The 19,737-nt window shown below is 40.8% G+C and overlaps 1 protein-coding gene across 5 annotated transcripts in view; it reads left to right on the plus strand.

Annotated features, from left to right (window-relative positions):
- The window catches only part of slc12a5a (solute carrier family 12 member 5a), a 171,749-nt gene that overhangs the window by 146,681 nt on the left and 5,331 nt on the right, over nucleotides 1–19,737 (plus strand). For 2 of the 5 annotated variants that reach the window (XM_032514134.1, XM_032514139.1), the window contains exons 5-25: nucleotides 1,611–1,665; nucleotides 2,897–3,027; nucleotides 5,502–5,749; nucleotides 6,772–6,983; nucleotides 8,390–8,557; nucleotides 8,820–8,918; nucleotides 10,313–10,370; nucleotides 10,521–10,695; nucleotides 10,839–10,957; nucleotides 11,255–11,353; nucleotides 11,457–11,576; nucleotides 12,400–12,504; nucleotides 12,794–12,962; nucleotides 14,050–14,245; nucleotides 14,703–14,872; nucleotides 15,191–15,322; nucleotides 16,209–16,316; nucleotides 16,750–16,875; nucleotides 17,491–17,723; nucleotides 17,962–17,976; nucleotides 18,076–18,209. In XM_032514134.1, coding sequence (XP_032370025.1) covers nucleotides 1,611–1,665; nucleotides 2,897–3,027; nucleotides 5,502–5,749; nucleotides 6,772–6,983; nucleotides 8,390–8,557; nucleotides 8,820–8,918; nucleotides 10,313–10,370; nucleotides 10,521–10,695; nucleotides 10,839–10,957; nucleotides 11,255–11,353; nucleotides 11,457–11,576; nucleotides 12,400–12,504; nucleotides 12,794–12,962; nucleotides 14,050–14,245; nucleotides 14,703–14,872; nucleotides 15,191–15,322; nucleotides 16,209–16,316; nucleotides 16,750–16,875; nucleotides 17,491–17,723; nucleotides 17,962–17,976; nucleotides 18,076–18,209 — 2,872 coding nt within the window. The remainder of the gene's footprint in view (nucleotides 1–1,610; nucleotides 1,666–2,896; nucleotides 3,028–5,501; nucleotides 5,750–6,771; nucleotides 6,984–8,389; nucleotides 8,558–8,819; nucleotides 8,919–10,312; nucleotides 10,371–10,520; nucleotides 10,696–10,838; nucleotides 10,958–11,254; nucleotides 11,354–11,456; nucleotides 11,577–12,399; nucleotides 12,505–12,793; nucleotides 12,963–14,049; nucleotides 14,246–14,702; nucleotides 14,873–15,190; nucleotides 15,323–16,208; nucleotides 16,317–16,749; nucleotides 16,876–17,490; nucleotides 17,724–17,961; nucleotides 17,977–18,075; nucleotides 18,210–19,737) is intronic. The other 3 variants (XM_032514136.1, XM_032514135.1, XM_032514137.1) reach the window with 3 other exon arrangements.

The raw sequence follows: 19,737 nt of genomic DNA on the forward strand, positions 1-19,737 counted from the left end.
TCTCTCTCTCTCTCTCTCTCTCTCTCTGTCTCTTCCTCTGGAGAGCAGTAAAGGCTGTTTGCGTTGCAGGCAAATATCCATCCTAGCATACCCTTAGATTTCTTCCGGTGTTTTTCTCCTCTCTCCCAGCACAAGAGTTACATTAGAGTTTTAATTAGCAGTCTGAATGGGCTCTGACGGTCTTGACAGGCCCGGTGGCATTATTATATATCTCATCCAGAACCAAGCTTCAGCATTTAGCGTTGCTTTAAATTGGTGTGGTCCTTCCGTAAAATCCAACACGGGGTATTTTGATGTTATATACAACAAGGGCTGACGCTGATATCATGGACATTACTGGGAGGGAAGTAAAATGTGAAAAGTTAACTTCTAAAAGTAGTAGGCTTATCTGACAAAAAACGTGGTTGGTCGGTCCACCACTGACTGAAATATCTCAACAATTATTGGATAGATTTTCATTGACCTTTCCTTTAGTACCACCAGCAGGTAAATGTAAATGTGCTGTATTTATATAGCGCTTTCCCAGTCTTAGCAACTGCTCAAAGCGCTTTTACATCTACAGGAAACATTCACCATTCACACACATTCATACACTGTGGCCAGGGCTGTCGTACAAGGTGCCACCTGCTCATCAGATAAACATTCACACACATTCACACTCTGATGGGCAGCACCGGGGGCAAATCGGGGTTCAGCGTCTTGCCCAAGGACACTTCGACAATGACTGCAGGGGCGGGGATCAAACCACCAACCTCCCGGTTGGCAGGCAACCGCTCCACCACTGAGCCACAGCCGCCCACGTTTTACTTGTTTAGTGAAATGTCTGTCCATCTATTGGGTGGATTGGCACATTGTACAGACATTGAAGGTTTCTAGATGATGAATCCTAATGACTTTGGTGATCCTTCAATGTTTTCCTCTAGCGCCTCATGAGGTTGACCTTTGTGTTTTTTTTTTTTATTGAAATATTGAATGGACAACTATTGGATGGATTGCCATGCCATTTGGTTTAGACATCCATTCCCCCCTCATGATGAATTGCACTAAATTTGATCATCCTTTAATTTTTCCTCAAGCTCAAAAAAATACAATAGTACAATACTTTTGTCTTTAGTGCAGATTAGCCAATCCAACCATGCTAACAAGCTTAATTAATATGCTACAGGGCGAAGCTAGCAGTTTCCAGTCTTTGTGCTAACTTGGCAAGCATTATTACCCGCTACAGTGCTAGCATTGTCATTGTGAGCATGTTAGCTTCATGGCATTAGCATTTAGGTCAAAGCACCGCTATGCCAAAGTACAACATAGTTGCTAGCATGGCTCTAGACTCTTAATCTTGTTTTTTTCTTTTTTGAATCCTTGTTTTCCTTTTATTGTAAAGATATATGAACTATGAACATTGATACATTTACAGATGGAAAGCAGTTTTTTACTTTGTCATACAGTACATTTGGGTTTAATTAACAGTGTATTCAATTCATACCTTTTAAAGGATCAAAGGATGAGAAACTCCGCAGTCAACTCTTCACATTCACATTACTGTGTATGCAGGATTTGGTAAATATGATGATTTCATGTTCCTCTGTCATTTCCCCTCCCTCTCTGTGCAGACCCTGCTGACTGCCATCTCGATGAGTGCCATCGCTACCAATGGAGTAGTGCCAGGTGGGTGAGCAGACGCTGGCACCACACATTCATCACTGTTTGAGTCTGTCCGCTTCTAAAATTCTCTTTTCACTGATTGCTTTTGGCACATTACATCCGGCGCAGCTTGATATCCCCAGAAAAATTAAAAGCTTTAGTCTGAGTTGTTGTGCACTTTAACTTGTCATCACACATCGTTTACACAAAACAAAACTTCAGCCAAATTCCCTGAAAATGTCAAAGTGAATGTATGCGTTCATCTGAATGCAGACACATTAATGTACACAGTATAGCTATATTTTATAATGCTAGTTTACATAGTAATGATGGCCTGCGTCTTACAAGTTGAAGTACATACAGCTGGGGTCAGAGCAAATTACAGGCTTGTGGAGAAGTGTGAAACTGTAAGCCAATTGTAACTGTCTCTGTTATAACGGGAACCAGCCTTTATGCTGCTAAAAAGTGCTGATTAAGGTCTGTTTATTTATGCTCAGTTAATTTATTTGCCCACTGTTAGGAAATAGAAGCACTGTGGTAAAACACCAAGATTAAAAAAAAAAAAGATTTATCACAGAAACAGCATAACTTAATGACAGCTATTGGAAAACAAGATGAGAAAGCAAAGTTTTAAAATTGCACAAACACGAATCCATATAATCAATTACAGGTGTTACAATCAATTCATATGTTTTCAAGTAAAAATAGCAGACAACAGGTACTTGTTATAGCTTCCCAAAATTGGAGTTTCTTGCTTCTCTTTGTGCAAAAATCAAAAGTGCTTGAGCTTTTACATTGAGTGATTTATATACATTTGCACATTAAAAGAGTTCATGTCCATTGCATTTAAATCATATACATACCGATATATCATTGAATTTACTTGATATACATACCAACATATCATTGCATTTACATCATATACATACCAACATATCATTGCATTTACATCATATAAATACCGACATATCATTGCATTTAACTTATATACATACCAACATATCCTTGCATTTACATCATATACATACCAACATATCATTGCATTTACATCGTATACATACCAACACATCATTGCATTTAAATCATATACAGTACATACCAACATATTGTTATGTGCATTTACATTATTGCATTTACATACAACATACCATTGCATTTAAGTCATATACATACCAACATATCAGTACATTTTAATCATATACTGTACATACCGACATTCAAACCTTTCTGATAACATTGTTGTGTTTGTGTGCAGCTGGAGGCTCCTACTACATGATATCCCGTTCACTGGGCCCTGAGTTTGGGGGAGCCGTGGGGATCTGTTTCTATCTGGGGACAACCTTCGCTGGAGCGATGTACATCCTGGGGGCCATTGAGCTCCTCCTGGTGAGAAACATCCCCTCTCTCATTCTGTTACTGTCATCTTAAGGTTTTTATCGTTTTCCCACATTTTTGTAAGGGTTACATTTTTTTGCCATTCACAATACTCTCAAATGGAGTGAGTTGAGATGTCGCTTGGAAGAGAGGTGGGATCAGGAGGAATATACTATGAATGTGTATATGATCATGGATCTCCTGCAAATTACTTGACAACACATATTTAAATATGGCATTGTAGATATAAAATGGTGCATTTCTGTATAGGTATTTTCTCACCTCAGATTTATTCTGAGACTCTGGTTAATAATTGGTGAGAAGTCTGACAACAACTCCATGTTGGAATGTCATGTCATGTCCTCATACCAGAAATTAGAAGCAAAGACCACTGACAGCCTAGTGAGTGGCTTCTTGTTAATGCGAGTAAAGGAAAAAGTCTTTTGTATGGCGTACTTGAAACGTTTTTCTTTCCTGCAGTAAACTCTGCAACATTATACTTTGATCGTTTTGTCCTAGTGATAACGCTGTCACAAGGATGAAGGATGGTGATGTCATTAAGCATCAAGTGCAAAATTGCCATGATTGGATATGACCTCACAGATTAAATTATGTTAGTAATACATAAAAGATTTGGTTCCACGTTGCTTTGGTCCAAAACTGGTGCCAAATGGAAATGGTTCAATATGAGGCAAGGAGCCAAAAAAACAGCAGAGACATTAAAAGACCAATCACTGTTGTCTGCTGAGAATATGGGTAATCTTCCTATATTTCTTTACTTTATTTTATTTTCAATCTTCCCACTTAACTCTCGCCAGAAAGCTAATAAGCGTCCTTCCCAAAATGTCAAGCTTTTCCTTTAACCTTTGTCATGATAAACCATAGATATTATATTATATAAATAGATTTTTCTAAAATGTAATTAAGCAAAATATAATCCAGGGAGAGTTGTTGATCATTCCTGACAGCAGAATGCAGTGCATATTAAATGCTGCGAAACTGACACGACAGTGCAGTACAATTAATGGTGAATTGGCAAATGTGAACTGTGTGCTCCCAATAATACGAGCACCCAGCAGGGCATCACCACAGTATGTGCCACATGTCTTTTTTAAATAACGTTCTCCTTTAGTCTATTTTCGTCCTCAAAGCACTTTGAAGCTATTTTTGCTCGAGTTCTGATCAGTTAATGAAATGCAGGGATCTTTCATCTCAGTTTTCATTCCTCTCCTCCACTACCTCCTCCTCTGACTTTTGTTCTATACTCCTTCCAATGCAGTCCTCCATGCTGCACGGACTATTGGGTAATTATGTAAATACTGCATTAGTGAGCGATCAACACACTGGCGGAGTAACAAGACAATTCCTTGAAACAGCATTTGTCACTTTGGTCCACTGTTATCGGAACACTAGAGTGTGTGTGTGTGTGTGAGTGTGTGTGTGTGTGTGTGTGTTTTATTTGTATTCTTCCGTTATTCTCCTTCTGGATGCCTCTAATGGATATGCAGAGTTTGATCATGCCTGGAGGTTAATTCTGTCTTCTGGGTCAAAGCTGGCTTAGTTTCCATTGTAAAATCACAATCCCTGCAGAATTGTAAGAAGCGGATCTGGAGAAGGCTGATTTGAATATGTTTCATCCTTCCACCCAAGCCTAGAACACAAACTGATGCTGCTATTTTAGGAAGCTGGAACAGTTCACAGTGAAGCAGAAGATTTGTTTGCCTAGTGATAATGCTGTTCTTAGCATCACATTTTTCCAGCCAAATGACCAAAATGAGCCCCGACTCCCTGCATGTTCTTCTCAATTTTATTTTCCTCTTCATAGTGATTCAACTGTCTTGATTGGAAACCAAATGATTATTTAAAAAAAAAGGAAATTCCCATGGTTATGTAACAGCTTTTGCATGAATCATCTAAAGCCGATGACAGATACTGACGGGCTAATTAGGGGTTTACCGTTTTATATATGATGGGACTATTCTTAGACCGACCCAATAGTAAAAAGTGTAATAACGGCAGTTAATTTTGAATATTAATACCATGCTTGAGTTCTCTAATTAAGCTGAATAAAAATAGAAGAGCAGTTTTATATGTGCTGCTTCAAGCTCCAGTAGAGGACTGTTAATGTGAGTATCACATGTTTCCACACTTCACAGAGTTGTCCTTTTCGCTCGCCTCACACTTTTCTCACCTCTCTTTTATTATATTTCCCTTCTTACCCATCGTGAAATTTATTAAATTCAGCAGTAAACATTGAGCTAGAGGAGCAGCCATGTGACCTGAAATCTGCCAGTTTACATCCCCAGACAGGCTAGGGAAGAGTGAGGAGGGAAAGTGGATGAGTAACACACCCCAAACAATTACCACCAAGATGCCCTTTAGCAACAATGCTATTGTATGGAACCTTTATGAGAAAATTGCAAGTGTGATATCCCTTGCTATATACAGTGGGAAGGGGAAATAATAACGTAACCCTTCTACTTCAGATCTACATAGCACCCAAAGCGGCCATCTTTCCCCTGGAGGGCCTGGAGGGTGCCGAAGCAGAGGCCGCCCTGCTGAACAACATGCGTGTGTATGGCACCATCCTGTTGACCTCCATGGCCACGGTGGTGTTTGTGGGCGTGAAGTACGTGAACAAGCTGGCCCTGGTGTTTCTGGCCTGTGTCATTCTCTCCATCCTGGCCGTCTACGCCGGGGTCATCAAGACCGCCATCGACGCTCCCGATTTCCCGTAAGCAGCAACAACCGAGACAGAAAACAGAACATAAGCACAGTTGCACGGTTGCAAAAATAAAAACATTCAATACATGACTGTTGTAGGAACACAAGCACACAACACCCGCTAGGTTTGTGACAACACGTCACTGCATTGGTTCGATGCTAGAAAGCCATCTGCGTTGATTTGAAAGCTTGGAAATTAATAAAGTATATGTTTAGTTTTCGTTCAAATACTCTGCATGCTTTGACATGTTTCTGTTCCTTCAGATTACTTTACCACGGCTTTATGTGTCAATAAAACTACCCTACGATCTGACCAGGTCCAGAGACTTTTAGACTTGAAACTGAAACACAGCCATCAAAACGCCGATTCATCACGTTTAATCCACTTTAGGGCATTTTTAGCTCTGACATCGAGACGTGTTTTGGGCTACAAAAAGAACTAAATCAAAGCTTCCTTGCGAGAATATTGTTTGAGGTTAAAAATTCAAAACATCCTGTGATTAAAGTCTTTAGTTGTTTTTTTGCTATTTAAATGATTTTGGTTACTATTTTCTGCAAAACGGTTAGTCTATTTCCAAGACGTTCCACTTTCGGGATTTTCTTTGTGTTGGCGTTCTAAACTCCGGTGGATTTCTGAGGACTATGGTTAACTGCTCCTCAGATCTCTGCGGGGTAAATCTGTCCAATCTGAGTTTTCTGTTGCCCCACTAAAACAACTTTTGAACGTATACATGTTCCATCAAAAGAAGTTCCTGCCCCAAGACAATTGTTATTGGTTTAAAGAAATGCCAAAAAACCAGAGTACATTTTTCTCCCATCCCGGATTGCTGTGTGGACTAGCCAGACCTTTCTCCGCAGGGCTGTGGAGGAAAGTCTAGCAAAACGAGACTATACCATGAGTAACCAAATTAATCAAATTGATTGAAATCAGGTCATATGACAGGCAGAATGTGGTATTTTGTAATTTCATATATTATTATTGTTCTTGTATTACACAAGAAGTCGAAACAAATGTGCTTTTCTTTTTTCCAGCGTGTGTCTCTTAGGCAACCGCACTTTGGTGTGGAAGTCCTTTGATGTGTGTGCCAAGACCGTTGAGACAGCTAATGGGACAGTCACCACCCAGCTGTGGCGCATATTCTGTGACTCACCTTTCCTCAATGCTACCTGCGACAAGTACTTTACAGCCAACAATGTGACTCAGATCCAGGGCATCCCAGGGGTCACCAGTGGAATCCTGACAGGTTGGTTCATCCCATTTGGATCTGCCTATATATAGTTTTAATACAGTGAGCACACAAATACAAGGCCATGTCTTTATATGTTGTTGAATCACAGATAATTAGTGGTGTTGTCATTCTCTCCTGGAAGGTAAACGGCTTTGTTAAACTGCACTGCTGTGCTAAGGGGGTCTTAAAGCATGTCATGCCTGAGTGATCCTCTGTTGTACAAACGTCCTTCACCAGTATGAGCGGCTGCAGGATCTTTTTAGAGGGCATTAAGAGTAAATAATGAAATTATTAAAGAAGGTTGTCAAGATATTTTGTTCTAACCATTTACATGAAAGTAATAAATACACTCACGTTGGTAAATTGCATTAGAATGCATTTTTACATCTCATATATAGAAAGAAGATATAGAAACATATATTGCCATAAATAGAGTTGACTGTCTTTCCAGGAAAATGTAGAAAATGCTGAAGCTTCACCAAGACAAAGCGGAAGAAAGTAACAGACCTTGACTATAGCTGACTATAGTAGCACTTACGGTTGTCAGCCCAAGGCTACCTGAAACCTGAGGCTACAGAAAGCCCAGAGTTAGCTTAACCTCGCTTCTAACAGTAAGCCCTGTGTTAAAGGTCCACGTTTGATAATCAGAGCCTGTATGGTTCCTGAAAAAGTATTCACCTGACTTGGAAGTTTTCATGTTTTATTGTTTTAACAAAAAAAACCTTTAATGTCACAGTTAGTCAGAGGCTAAAACCTAAAAAGTTGTCATCACCAGTTTTTTAATGGTGTCCTATTAAAGGGGGTGAATGTATGTGTATATAATAGTTTTTTTAAACTGTACTTATTTAAGTTCCCTTTATAGAGATTGTTTTCACTTTGACCGTGAAGTTTTTTGTTGTAAACATATCTACGTGGATTCAATGCTGTAAAACAATACAACATAAAAACTGGTGGGGGTGAAAACTTTTTGTAGGCGTTGTATGTTTAGAAGATGCCTTTATATACAGTGTAATCAACCTAACCGCATACCGTGATCTGAAAACCATGTTTTTAATTTTGGATCTAATGGTCACGGTTCAAGCACTAGGTTTAAGTGGGAGACTGCATGCCCTATAATGGAACATAAATTTAAGCCCAGGCCTTTTGGAGCCTAAAATGCATTAAGTTTTTTCTATATTGTAACACAAAAGCAAGACAATTATATGTAACTATGTAAAAGTACAATGATTGACAACTGGATAGCTAAAGTAAACCAGATAATCTTAAATTTAGGTAAATCACATCTAAAAAATATGTTAACTGCTTTGCAGTCTTCGAATGAGAGCATGTTCATGTCGGGTTTTTTTTAAATCTGGTTTTGTCTACATGAAACATTCACCCGATTCTCACGTCTATTCCCTACATCCCTCTCCCCCATCCAGACAATCTGTTTGGGACCTACTATGAAAAGGGGGATCTGATTGCCAAAAAGTTCACACAGGCAGCGGAAGACCAGGACGACCCTCTGACCAACTCTAACCGCTACGTGTTGGCCGACATCACCAGCTTCTTTACGTTGCTGGTCGGCATCTACTTCCCCTCTGTGACAGGTACAAAAATGTATTTTAAAACTTGAGTATGTGTGTGTGTGTGTGTGTGTGTGTGTGTGTGTGTGTGTGTGTGTGTGTGTGTGATTGATTATATTGGGACTTTTTCATTTTCATTAATCATTCATTTATTTGGGGGGCTAGGGTTGTTGTTTCTGGGTTATGCATGTATATGAATTTATTGATATTCTGCTGCTTCTAACTGGCCCTGTGTTGCGTAAATCTCCTGACCTTGTTAATGTTTGCTTCTCGACTATCTGTTCAGGTATCATGGCTGGCTCCAACCGCTCCGGAGATCTCCGTGATGCCCAGAAGTCAATCCCCATTGGAACCATTGCAGCTATCTGCACCACCTCTTTCGTCTGTATCCTCTCACTACTGCCCTCTGCAGGATAACAAGGGCCACTGCACAGACCGACTCCAAAAGAATGTGTTTATTTTTCACACAATTTAAAAGGATGCCAGTTTCTTTGTCAAATATTATATATCAGTGGAATAGTGTATTTTAAAACCTGCCGATCAACCCAGAAAAAAACATCAGGTACATCCCAGGATTGTCCTAATCCTAATTATGACCTTGTTTGGATTAAATTAGATTAAACTGTATTGCCATTGCAGAGAGAGTACTGAGACAACAAAATGCAGTACAGCATCTAGCATCAGTACTAGAAGTGCAAAAAACAGTAAAGTGTAGAGTATATACAAAACAGAATAAATATAATGTGGAATAAACAGTAAGAAGAATGACAATGCTAAGATATATGCTGTATGGACAGAATAAAACATGTGCAGCAGTTACAGTAGGCATACTAGACATCTAAAAGTACTAGATGCATTTGAGCCAGATATTCTCTCAAATTGTATTTTCAACCCAGCGATGATATGTCAAACACCACTGGTCCGATGTTGACAGGACTTAAAGTGAACTGTGGTGCTTTGCTCTGCTGTCACACAAACACAGTAACAAAACAGATTGGCCTGCAGGGAGCATCAGAATACTAAATGCTACAATACCAGTCTGATTTTTGATTAGGGGTATTGCATTGATTTTCTGATTGGTATGCCTGTATCATTCATGGAAGATGATGTTGACTCTCTTTTCTTAAATCATTGCGGCATAACTACTGAATCAGTTTGGTGTCAGAGGTTCAATATGAGCAATTTCTTTTAACTCAAAGACTTATGAGTCCTCCAACATGTTTGTATTTTACTGAATATTACATTTCCTCTGCTGTAAAAGTATTGAACAGATATAAAAGATGGTAGCATGGTTATGGCACATAGTAATATAAAACAAAAGATTACCGAGCTTAAACTGAAAATGGTGTGTGAAACATTTGGCCTATTGACAGGCCTCTAATTCTGAATCAGCCATCTTGAATGTCTTCCATGTATCTCAAAGTAATCAGCTTCGGGTCTGAAATTTGATTAGGACATCTAATCGCATCAGCGGGCTGCCTATGCAATCACAAGTTAATAAAGCAGAAGGAGGTTAGTTACAATGTCATTGATTTCTGATACATTATCTTAAACAAAATCAATTGATGTCTTTTCTCAGGAAACACAATTGATTGGTTTATCAGATCATTAAGTGCAGTGCATCTTCAGAAGGAAAAGTTTATGATTTTTATATTCTTTTCCTGTGGTCCTATCTAAGGAACATTCATGCCGGCTAAACAAATATCAAATATCCACCATTTTAAAAACATGACACATGTCTTTGAAACACCTTTGCTTTCCTGATCCATAACTGCTCAGACATGTCCAGTGTGGTTCTATTTGGTGCCTGCATCGAGGGTGTGGTCCTCAGGGACAAGTAAGTCCATCCCTGGTTAGCCGTGAGAAACCACCCCTAAAAAAATATTCCTCCCATTAAATGCTCGCTATTGAAAATACCAAAAAAAAAAAAAAAAAGAGGTTTTCTGTGTTTTTAAATGGCAAGCAACCTTTTCCCTTTTTCCCCAAGGTTTGGAGAGGGAGTCCACGGGAATTTGGTGATTGGCACGTTGGCTTGGCCGTCACCATGGGTGATCGTGATTGGCTCCTTCTTCTCCACCTGCGGTGCGGGGCTGCAGAGTTTGACAGGTGCTCCTCGTCTCATGCAGGCTATCGCCAAGGACGGCATCGTGCCCGCCCTTCGGGTAAGTCTGTCAACCTTTTTTACTTTGTCGTAACTTTCCATTACTTTGTAATAACTTTACCTGCTGGGGCAAACAGCACTCTATGCAGACATACTCTTTAAAAAAAACAGTGGTGTTAAAATGTTTCTGCATTGTCCCCGCAGATATTTGGCCATGGAAAGGCCAACGGAGAACCTACATGGTCCCTGCTGCTGACAGCTTGTATCTGCGAGATCGGCATCCTCATTGCTTCCCTGGATGCTGTGGCTCCCATCCTCTCCATGTGAGAACTGAACGCTCTCATTTACTGCCATTTTACTACCAACGGTGGGAGATGTTTAGAGCAGCCAGTCCCCTGCTATTCGTTAAACAATTTTGCAAATGCCAAATTTTATGGGCTCAGGATTATAGCTCATCACACAAAAGGCCAGGCTGCGTTTCTGCTCTAGCAATATATCTAAAACACCAGTAAATGTTAAGACAACATACTCCTTGGACTGCAATCAGGGTGAAATCACTCTATGGCACAAAGAAGATCAGCGTTTTAAATTGAGTTTCTTTGTTTCTGTGTGTCCTGCAGGTTTTTCCTGATGTGCTACATGTTTGTGAACTTGGCCTGTGCTCTGCAGACACTGCTAAGGACTCCAAACTGGAGGCCCCGCTTCAAGTTCTACCACTGGTCGGTTCAGCAGCTACTGAGACAAATAGCAGCTGAATCTTTGGTAATACATTTTAAATGTGTCTCTGTGGGCATCTATCTTACTGTCTGTGTCTCTCTGCAGGGCTTTGTCCTTCCTTGGGATGAGCTTGTGTCTCACTCTGATGTTCCTCTGCTCCTGGTACTACGCCATTGTCGCCATGGTTATTGCCGGCTCTATCTACAAGTATATCGAGTTTGCAGGGTAAGTGGAGCGCAACCCCAGGAGAGATTGAATTCACTGGCTGCCTTCGGGTTTTGCTGCTTGTTTGTGTGTGTGCGTGTGCGCGTGCACTCATACTGAGTTTTTGGTTTCTAACTCCAATATATTTTTTTCTGGGCTTTAAAGGGAAATTAGTTCCACTTTTTGTTGGGGCTCCTGTCACTCATGTGAGTGGGGCTGATGTGAACAGACCACTTAGTATGCTGTATGAAACATGTAGCTGTGTTATGCATAAATTCTTACTTATAATCATGGGTGTGTTTTGAGACAACTGGCCCTCGCCCCTTCTTAAAGAGACGCAAAGCAATCACAAACAATGTGGCTAGGTAGTAGTTTTTGTATCTCTTTCAGTGATGATTTGCAGTGAAGGTTCAAAAACTATAGCGGCCTTCCTGCCACAGCAGATCCACGCTAACACTCAGTCACTACTACACACTATACCGTTGTAATAGGAAACCAGCAAAAAAAAAGGCCTGAGAGGAGGGATTTTCTTCTGTTTTTCTTAAAGTAGTGCCTGTGCGGCCCGCTCAGTAATACATCCACACTTACAATGGAGTAGTACCAAGCCATGCACACTGAGTATTTAAGGGCTGTGATTCCCTGTGGTGAATGACATCATGTTAACTTGACATTTACCAGTGATGCCTAATCCTTAATCACACTGCATTATGTCAAACTGTCGTCTAAAAGTTGTTTCACTGTGCTGACTGTATCACTGTCACTTTTTTAAATTTAGAATGAAGCTGCAGAGCTATTGCTAATGTTTGAATTGACAAATATTGATTGGCGCCTGTCTGTGTCACAGTGCGGAGAAAGAGTGGGGTGATGGGATACGAGGTCTGTCTCTGAGCGCTGCACGTTACGCTCTCATGCGGCTGGAGGAAGGTCCACCGCACACCAAGAACTGGAGGTACACATTGTGTTGCTTTACCGTGCTACTAATTAATATAGAAATTAACATGTCTGTACATGTTCAGCCATACTTTTACACACAGTTGTCAAAACAAAAAACGTGTTGTGAATTCCTATTAACCCATCATCCTTGTATGCTGTTTTTCTCTGTCTCTCCTTCCCAACTAGGACTTGTACTTTGCACTCGTCCATTTATTTCCTCCCACCTTTATTTGATTCTTTATCGCTCTCCCTGCCCTGCATTTTTTACCCTCGATTTTTTTCTGCTTTCTCTCCCCTGTCTTCAGGCCCCAGTTGCTGACGCTGGTTAGTACAGACTCAGAGCAAAACGTGGAGCAGCCTCGCCTGCTCTCGCTGACCAACCAGCTGAAGGCAGGCAAGGGTCTGACCATTGTTGGAACAGCTCTAGAGGGCACCTACCTGGAGAACAGCGAGCAGAGCCAGCGTGCAGAGAAGGTAGGGAGCCCTCAAATTTGAAAAAAACACACACAAGATAATGCATAAAAATCCAGATGATAAAAAAAGAAGAAGAAAAAATATGTCAGAATCTGTCAAATTCTGTTCTTCTGTTCTGTTTAGTGGACAAATGTGTATATATGGATATTTATGTATGTGCATGTCTGTACCTACTAATATTCTTGTCTCTTTTTATTATACTCCTGTTTTTTGTGGTTGTTGTTGTTCATGACTTTATTTTATTTAAGAATGGGACTTCCCTACAGTGACCACTGGAACTGGAAATCCATCTAAACTTATGTCATGCAAAAATAAGATCTTGTTTCTCAGTAATTAGGCAGTTTGTAAATAGTAGTGATCAAAGGGTAAGGGAAGGCAGTGATCAGACACAACACATGGCACATTGTTGATCAAGGGGCCAAGTCAGTAGGGGCTGAAAGCTGGTCCCAGATCTCACTATTATTCAGTCCCTCAAGGATTTCGTGGACCTTTTTTGAGATGGCTCAAAATGCCTGATGTTTTTGTAAGAAATTACAACGGAAGTTGCTGTGTTTTTGTATGTTTGTTGCAATGAAGTTGCAGGAGACAGAGAAAGTTGCTGGGCAAAAGGCTCCGGAGGCTTTGTTTGGAGCAAATGTTGGTAAAATATGAAAATGGCTGGTGGATTTAAGACAAAACACAATCATTTATTGAATTAATCAAATTTGAACATGACTGTCAGTGGCATGTTGATTTACATTGTTCAGTTAATTTCCTATCCTGGCCTGGGACACATATTCATACAGTTTGATAAAGGACTTATTGGACTTTAACTTATTAATGCACTTACAATAATGAGCGTAGCTATCCTAATTTAGGTCATCCTGTACGGCTCATTTTGTCAGTCGCGTGGGGAACTGAGAAAATTTGCGAAAAAGTTGCAGGGATTGGTCAAAATTGCTACTCGCCCCAAAGTCACAGTGATTGATTGAATTTGCATGAATTGGCGACATCGCAAAATCCTGGAGGGACTGATTGTTACATCATCAAATCTGCACGACCCCCAAAAAAAGAAGGTATTCTTATTCTTCGTCTTCGGCTTTTCTAGGCGCTGCGCAAACTGATGGAGACGGAGAAGGTGAAGGGCTTCTGCCAAGTGACCGTGTCCTCGAACCTGCGTGATGCCACCTCCCATCTCCTCCAGGCCAGTGGGCTAGGAGGCCTGAAACATAACGCTGTGCTGGTGTCCTGGCCACGCAACTGGAGACAGGGAGACGAGCACCAGACCTGGAGAAACTTTGTTGGTGGGTCCCTGGGAAAGCAAATACACTAATAATCCTATCCAAAAGCTTTGGCTCTGCCTAAGGCAGATTTTGGGGTAGTGTTGGAGTGGTGCACTTCTCGAAGCACTGACTGCAGGGTTTTCATCTCCAGCATTGCTGCCAAAGCATCTCAGCAGGACAAAATCCCTACCGGCTCCAGCTTTTCAGCAGTTCATCCTGCTACTTAACCTCTCTGTTGAGGGAGACAAGTGACCGAAAAATCAGAACAACATGAAAGAAAAGAGTAAATATTTGCCGATGGACCACAAAATTATTCATGCAAAACGATGCAGTAACAGAAACATGCCAGTTCAGATCATAATCTGAAAGAAGATTAATAAATCCTGTCATAATAGTTTCATAATAGGTTCTACAATTTGTAGAAGTAGAAGTAGTAATTGCTAACACCTCTGCCTCTCTGTATGTGTGTGTTCTGCAGAGTTGGTCAGAGAAACCACCGCCGCGCACCTGGCTCTGCTTGTCCCGAAGAACATCTCGGCCTTCCCGTCCAATGGAGAGCGCTTCACTGAGGGTCACATTGACGTGTGGTGGATTGTCCATGATGGAGGCATGCTGATGCTGCTGCCCTTCCTCCTCCGCCAGCACAAGGTACGGTGCAACAGTTATTACTAAAAAAAAACATTTCAAGTACCCTACAGTAAAAACAAGAAATTAAACAAAGCATGGTCTAGATTATTACAGACAAAATAAGCACCCGTATGTCATATCCTGTCATCCTTTCATAATATTTTCTGTAATGTTCATTTAAGACGTTTATTTTACAGTTTTAATACTCTGAGATGCAGCTCAGATTTAGTTTCTGTAGTATAAATCTGTAGCGGGTTTTCTTAATTCCAAACTTTGCCAAAACCAACATGAAGTGAACAATTCTGTGAGGATATGTCAGCAGTGTTTTTTGCTGCTCAGGTTTGGAGGAAGTGCAAGATGCGCATCTTCACTGTGGCCCAGTTGGACGACAACAGTATCCAGATGAAAAAAGACCTGACCACATTCCTCTATCATCTCCGTATTGACGCCATGGTGGAAGTTGTAGAAATGGTAAGTTTTCTCACGACAAGACTGACTTTTTACATATCTGTGACCACTTCTTTCAGAATATAACCGTGCATCTATAAGCATTTTAATCTCAGTGGAACTGGTTACATAATTAGAGAACCCAGCGATGCCTCAGGCTTGGCCAGTTGCTCCAGTAAGCACGACTAGTATTGTGCGCAGGCGGAAGCATGACTGCCCTGGCCACAGCACTATGTAACCCTGCTGCTTGGTGCGTGCGTGCGTGCGTGCGTGCGTGTGTGTGTGTGTTAAGGCATCAGTATTCTACAGCAAAAGTGCTTGTCAAATGGTTGAACACAGTCTGAAAAATGTTCTCTCCCCTCATCTTACCTACATTAGAATTGTGGCGAATGCGTCTGCCATTTTTGTATCTTTTTAAAAGCAACATTCAGAAGTTCACACCGACTTGATAAAGCAATAGGCTGGGTATGCGGAGGTGGGAAAAAAATTCATTTTCTCTTTCAGGCTCTTTTTTTCTTCCTCATTCTTCACACTATTACTTTTGTCACGTTTGCGTGTGTACAACCCAGTGCAACTCCATGAATGCCTTTGAGGAACGATTGTCCGAACGTGTATGCTGATTTGCCAATTTGTATGATTCACTGTGTCTCACTCCTCTCTAGAAAGGCACGCTTTTCACCCTGCCTCCAGGTGCGGTCATTCAGAACAGATATAACCACGTTTGCTTTGAGACGTGGTCGGTGGACACGTCATTTCAATTTGATTATGCTTGCATTGCAAGCATATCTCATCCAGGATTCAGCAGGAACAAAGACAGCATCACACATAAGGGATTAATGGATGTGGAAAGCACATAAAAACAACAGTAATTAGTCAGGAAAAATAAAACCATTCATTTTTTTCACCTTAGCATGACAGTGACATCTCAGCCTACACTTACGAGAAGACCCTGGTGATGGAACAACGGTCGCAGATGCTTAAACAGATCAACCTGAGCAAGAATGAGCGTGAGAGAGAGGTAAGAAAGTTTGCTCATGTCATAGTTTTGTTGTTTTGAAATCCGCTCAAAGATGCACACATAAACTTGACAGGACTTGACGGGCCGACTAGGCATGGCTCGGCATGATTCGACTTGACTTGACACATAAGCCCCTCTGGACAAACGCATGTCTACGGTTAAATCGGAGCAGCGGGACACCATATTAACCCTTTCTATCAGCGCTGACTACAGCCACAGCAGCAACTGCTTTCCTTTTTGTATCACAGCATGATGGTGTTTTGACAGATCTTGAAAATAAAAGATGTTGATGTCAGCGTTGTACTATTATTAGCTCCCCAAGTTCTTTGTTGAACTTCTCCACATACATATGTATGTAAGTTGCAATGAAATTACCCTCAAATCTCCACTCATATGACTCCTACCTTGCTTTGCTTCATCTGTATCGTCACAGATCCAGAGTATCACTGATTCATCCCGCGGGTCAATCCGCCGTAAGAACCCGGCTGCCGTGACGACCCAGCTGAGTGTGACCGAGGACCCGCCAGCAGCCAGCAAGGAGGAGAAGCCTGAGGAAGAGGTAGAGCACCGCCGACCCCAGTTTGAAGTGTAAAGAGTATTTGTGTGCTCACATGTAGGTGATTTAACTTGGCAGATTGAGCGCGGGGATGAAACCAGGCACTCAGTAGGGGTTGTGATTTGTTTTTCTTTTTTTTAAGTTATGAAATGTCTTGATAAACAAAATCTGGATAACATAGTGGAGCACAACACAGTAAATGACAACTGAAAATAAAAGTGTGTTGTAATAGAAATACAACTCTATAATTTGAAGGAATAGTTTGACGTTTTGGGAAATATACTACAGAAGGTATAGTATTACTACAAAACACTAGTAGAAGGTACGTTGAGCCCAGGCAGGGATGCAGCGTAGTTGAGAAGAAATAGTCCCCTAGCTGGTATCAATTCACATTTTTAAATTCCCATTAAACTGATTGCGTCAAAACACATAATCTGCAGACTAAACAAAGTACTGCTCCCTAATCCCACTTCTCTTCCCTCTCCCTCTCTGTAACACTGTGGCTCTCTGTGGCTTTGACCCGCATTCCTCTAAATCCACCTCAACCGCGCCTCTTTCAACCTTCAATGTAATGTACATGTAAATCCACCTCCGTCGTCTCCTCCTCTCGTCTCATAGTCAAAGTCGGCCTCTTCCCCTGTGTCCCCCCCCGCCCAGGTCCAGCTCATCCACGACAACACCACCCCAACCAGCCCCGCAACCCCAGCCACCCCCCTGACCCCCGCAGAGGAGGCGAAGAGCCCCGGGGAGCAGATCCAGATGACCTGGACTGAGAAGTGTGACGGTGAGCCGGCCAAACCGCCTGGCGCAGCCACACCAGAGGGCATCAAAGACATCTTCAACATGAAGCCGTGAGTGCTTTAAAATGCTCATTGAACCTGTTGTAAAGGTGAAGTACCTTCTTGTTCCTGACCAAAAGAGCCTTGAGTCTTTTATTTCTGTACAATGTAGCACCAAAGAGGTCTGCCAGACTACTGTGGAAGGATTTATACGGTTGTTTTTCTTAGCAGAGCTTGGATTGTGTGGACTAAAAAAACATTTCCAGCTTAGTACTGATAACCATGTGTTTCTCTTCTTGCCATGCTGCAGCGAGTGGGAGAACCTGTAAGTATTGAAGTCCCTATAAACCTCATTCGGTCCATTCACATCTCATACTGATAGCGTTGGCCGTTTGACCTTATTTTCTATTGCTTCTTCACTCAGGAACCAGTCCAATGTGCGGCGTATGCACACAGCGCTCCGGCTGAACGAAGTCATCATCAAAAAGTCCTCAGAGGCCAAGCTGGTCCTCCTCAACATGCCCGGGCCACCCAAGAACAGGACAGGTGACGAAAACTGTATCCTTTACCCAGAAAGCAGAAGGTTTACTGAGAGGCGTTACTAATAGAGATAGAGCTCCATTACTGTTGAGTCACTTGCATTCTGACTAGTGGTTATGTCCCGGTAATTAACTTTCAAATATTACAATGCCACGCAGGCAGCTCAAGATACCTCAGAGTTTGGGGGGGAGGGGCCTACAAAAATGAATATGAAAAAAGACTGGAGGCTTAAAGTGCAGTTAAGTGAATCTGTATTAACAGATGTTTTTATATCTAAAAACTATCCTCAGAACTTTTATGTAATGAGGGAAGCTCCAACACACTGGGAGGAAAGACCATCACCCTGTAACAAGGAAAAAGCCAACATGTATCTTAATAATATGAAGGATTCATATAGAAGACTTTTAGATCAAAGTTTTTTTCCCCATTTTTGCACTATGAATATAAAAAACGGATTTGTTTGTAAATTGACATTCAGGTGGAGCTCTACAGGTAGAATCAAAACCAGTTTAATCCTACTTCAGGAATTAACCTGTATTTTGCGTTATAACCAATGAATAATAAATAAATAAATAATAATAAATAAGTTAATTTCAGTAATAAAAAATATTCCTGTCATTTGCGGTCAGAAAATATGGGGCATATATGGCAGCGGAGGCAAATAACTTATTAGGATTCATAAGCTGACAGTGTCATTGCAGGCAGAAGGTAGAGCTTTGAAATAACATTTGGAGGTGATATTTTAGTTTTAATAACTCTTTTGGCCCACTGCATTTCAATTTAAATAGACTTCAGTTACAGCTCAGTTCAGTAAAACACATTATGAAATATGTCTGATGTTGAACAACTAATGTTTAAACAATTAAGTAAAGAAAATCTCCGGGTATAGTTCACCAAGATGAGTTGCTGACTCAACAGATGTTTCATAATCTCAGGTGGAAGGATCAAACCCTACTCCATTCTTGAGAGTTTTTTAATATTTTCAATCTGTTTTATTTTCAACGTGTACAACATCAAACCAGCACACACTCAGCTTCACATATAGCTCAGCGGGATAAGGTGCCGAAGATTTAATGAAGAGTTGAGGTTCAGGGTTCTATTCTCTTAAAGGAGTGGTGAATTTTAGAGTCTTATACACATTGAAACATTGGAGAAGTGTGTTGGATCAGAGAGCTCAGAGTGATTAATCACTTTTTTTACAAACTACATATGACTTTTTACGACTTTTTGACATATACTTTGACTTTGTCAACATACTATACTATGACATTTCTTCAACTTTTTTCGACATACTATACTATGACCTTTTTACAATGTTTTTGACGTATTATACTATCACCTTTTCAACATATACTATGACTTATTTTTGCTTTTTTGACTTGCTATACTATGACTTTTCATTACGTTTTTGACATACTATGACTTTTTTAATGTTTTTTTTGACATGCTATACTATGCCTTTTTATGTTTGTTTTTTTTCAACATACTATACTATGATTTTTTATGACTTATTTCAACAAACTATATTCTATGGCAAAATGTCAAA

This window comes from Etheostoma spectabile, chromosome 4, assembly GCF_008692095.1.
Source record: "Etheostoma spectabile isolate EspeVRDwgs_2016 chromosome 4, UIUC_Espe_1.0, whole genome shotgun sequence".
Taxonomy (NCBI): Eukaryota; Metazoa; Chordata; class Actinopteri; order Perciformes; family Percidae; genus Etheostoma; species Etheostoma spectabile.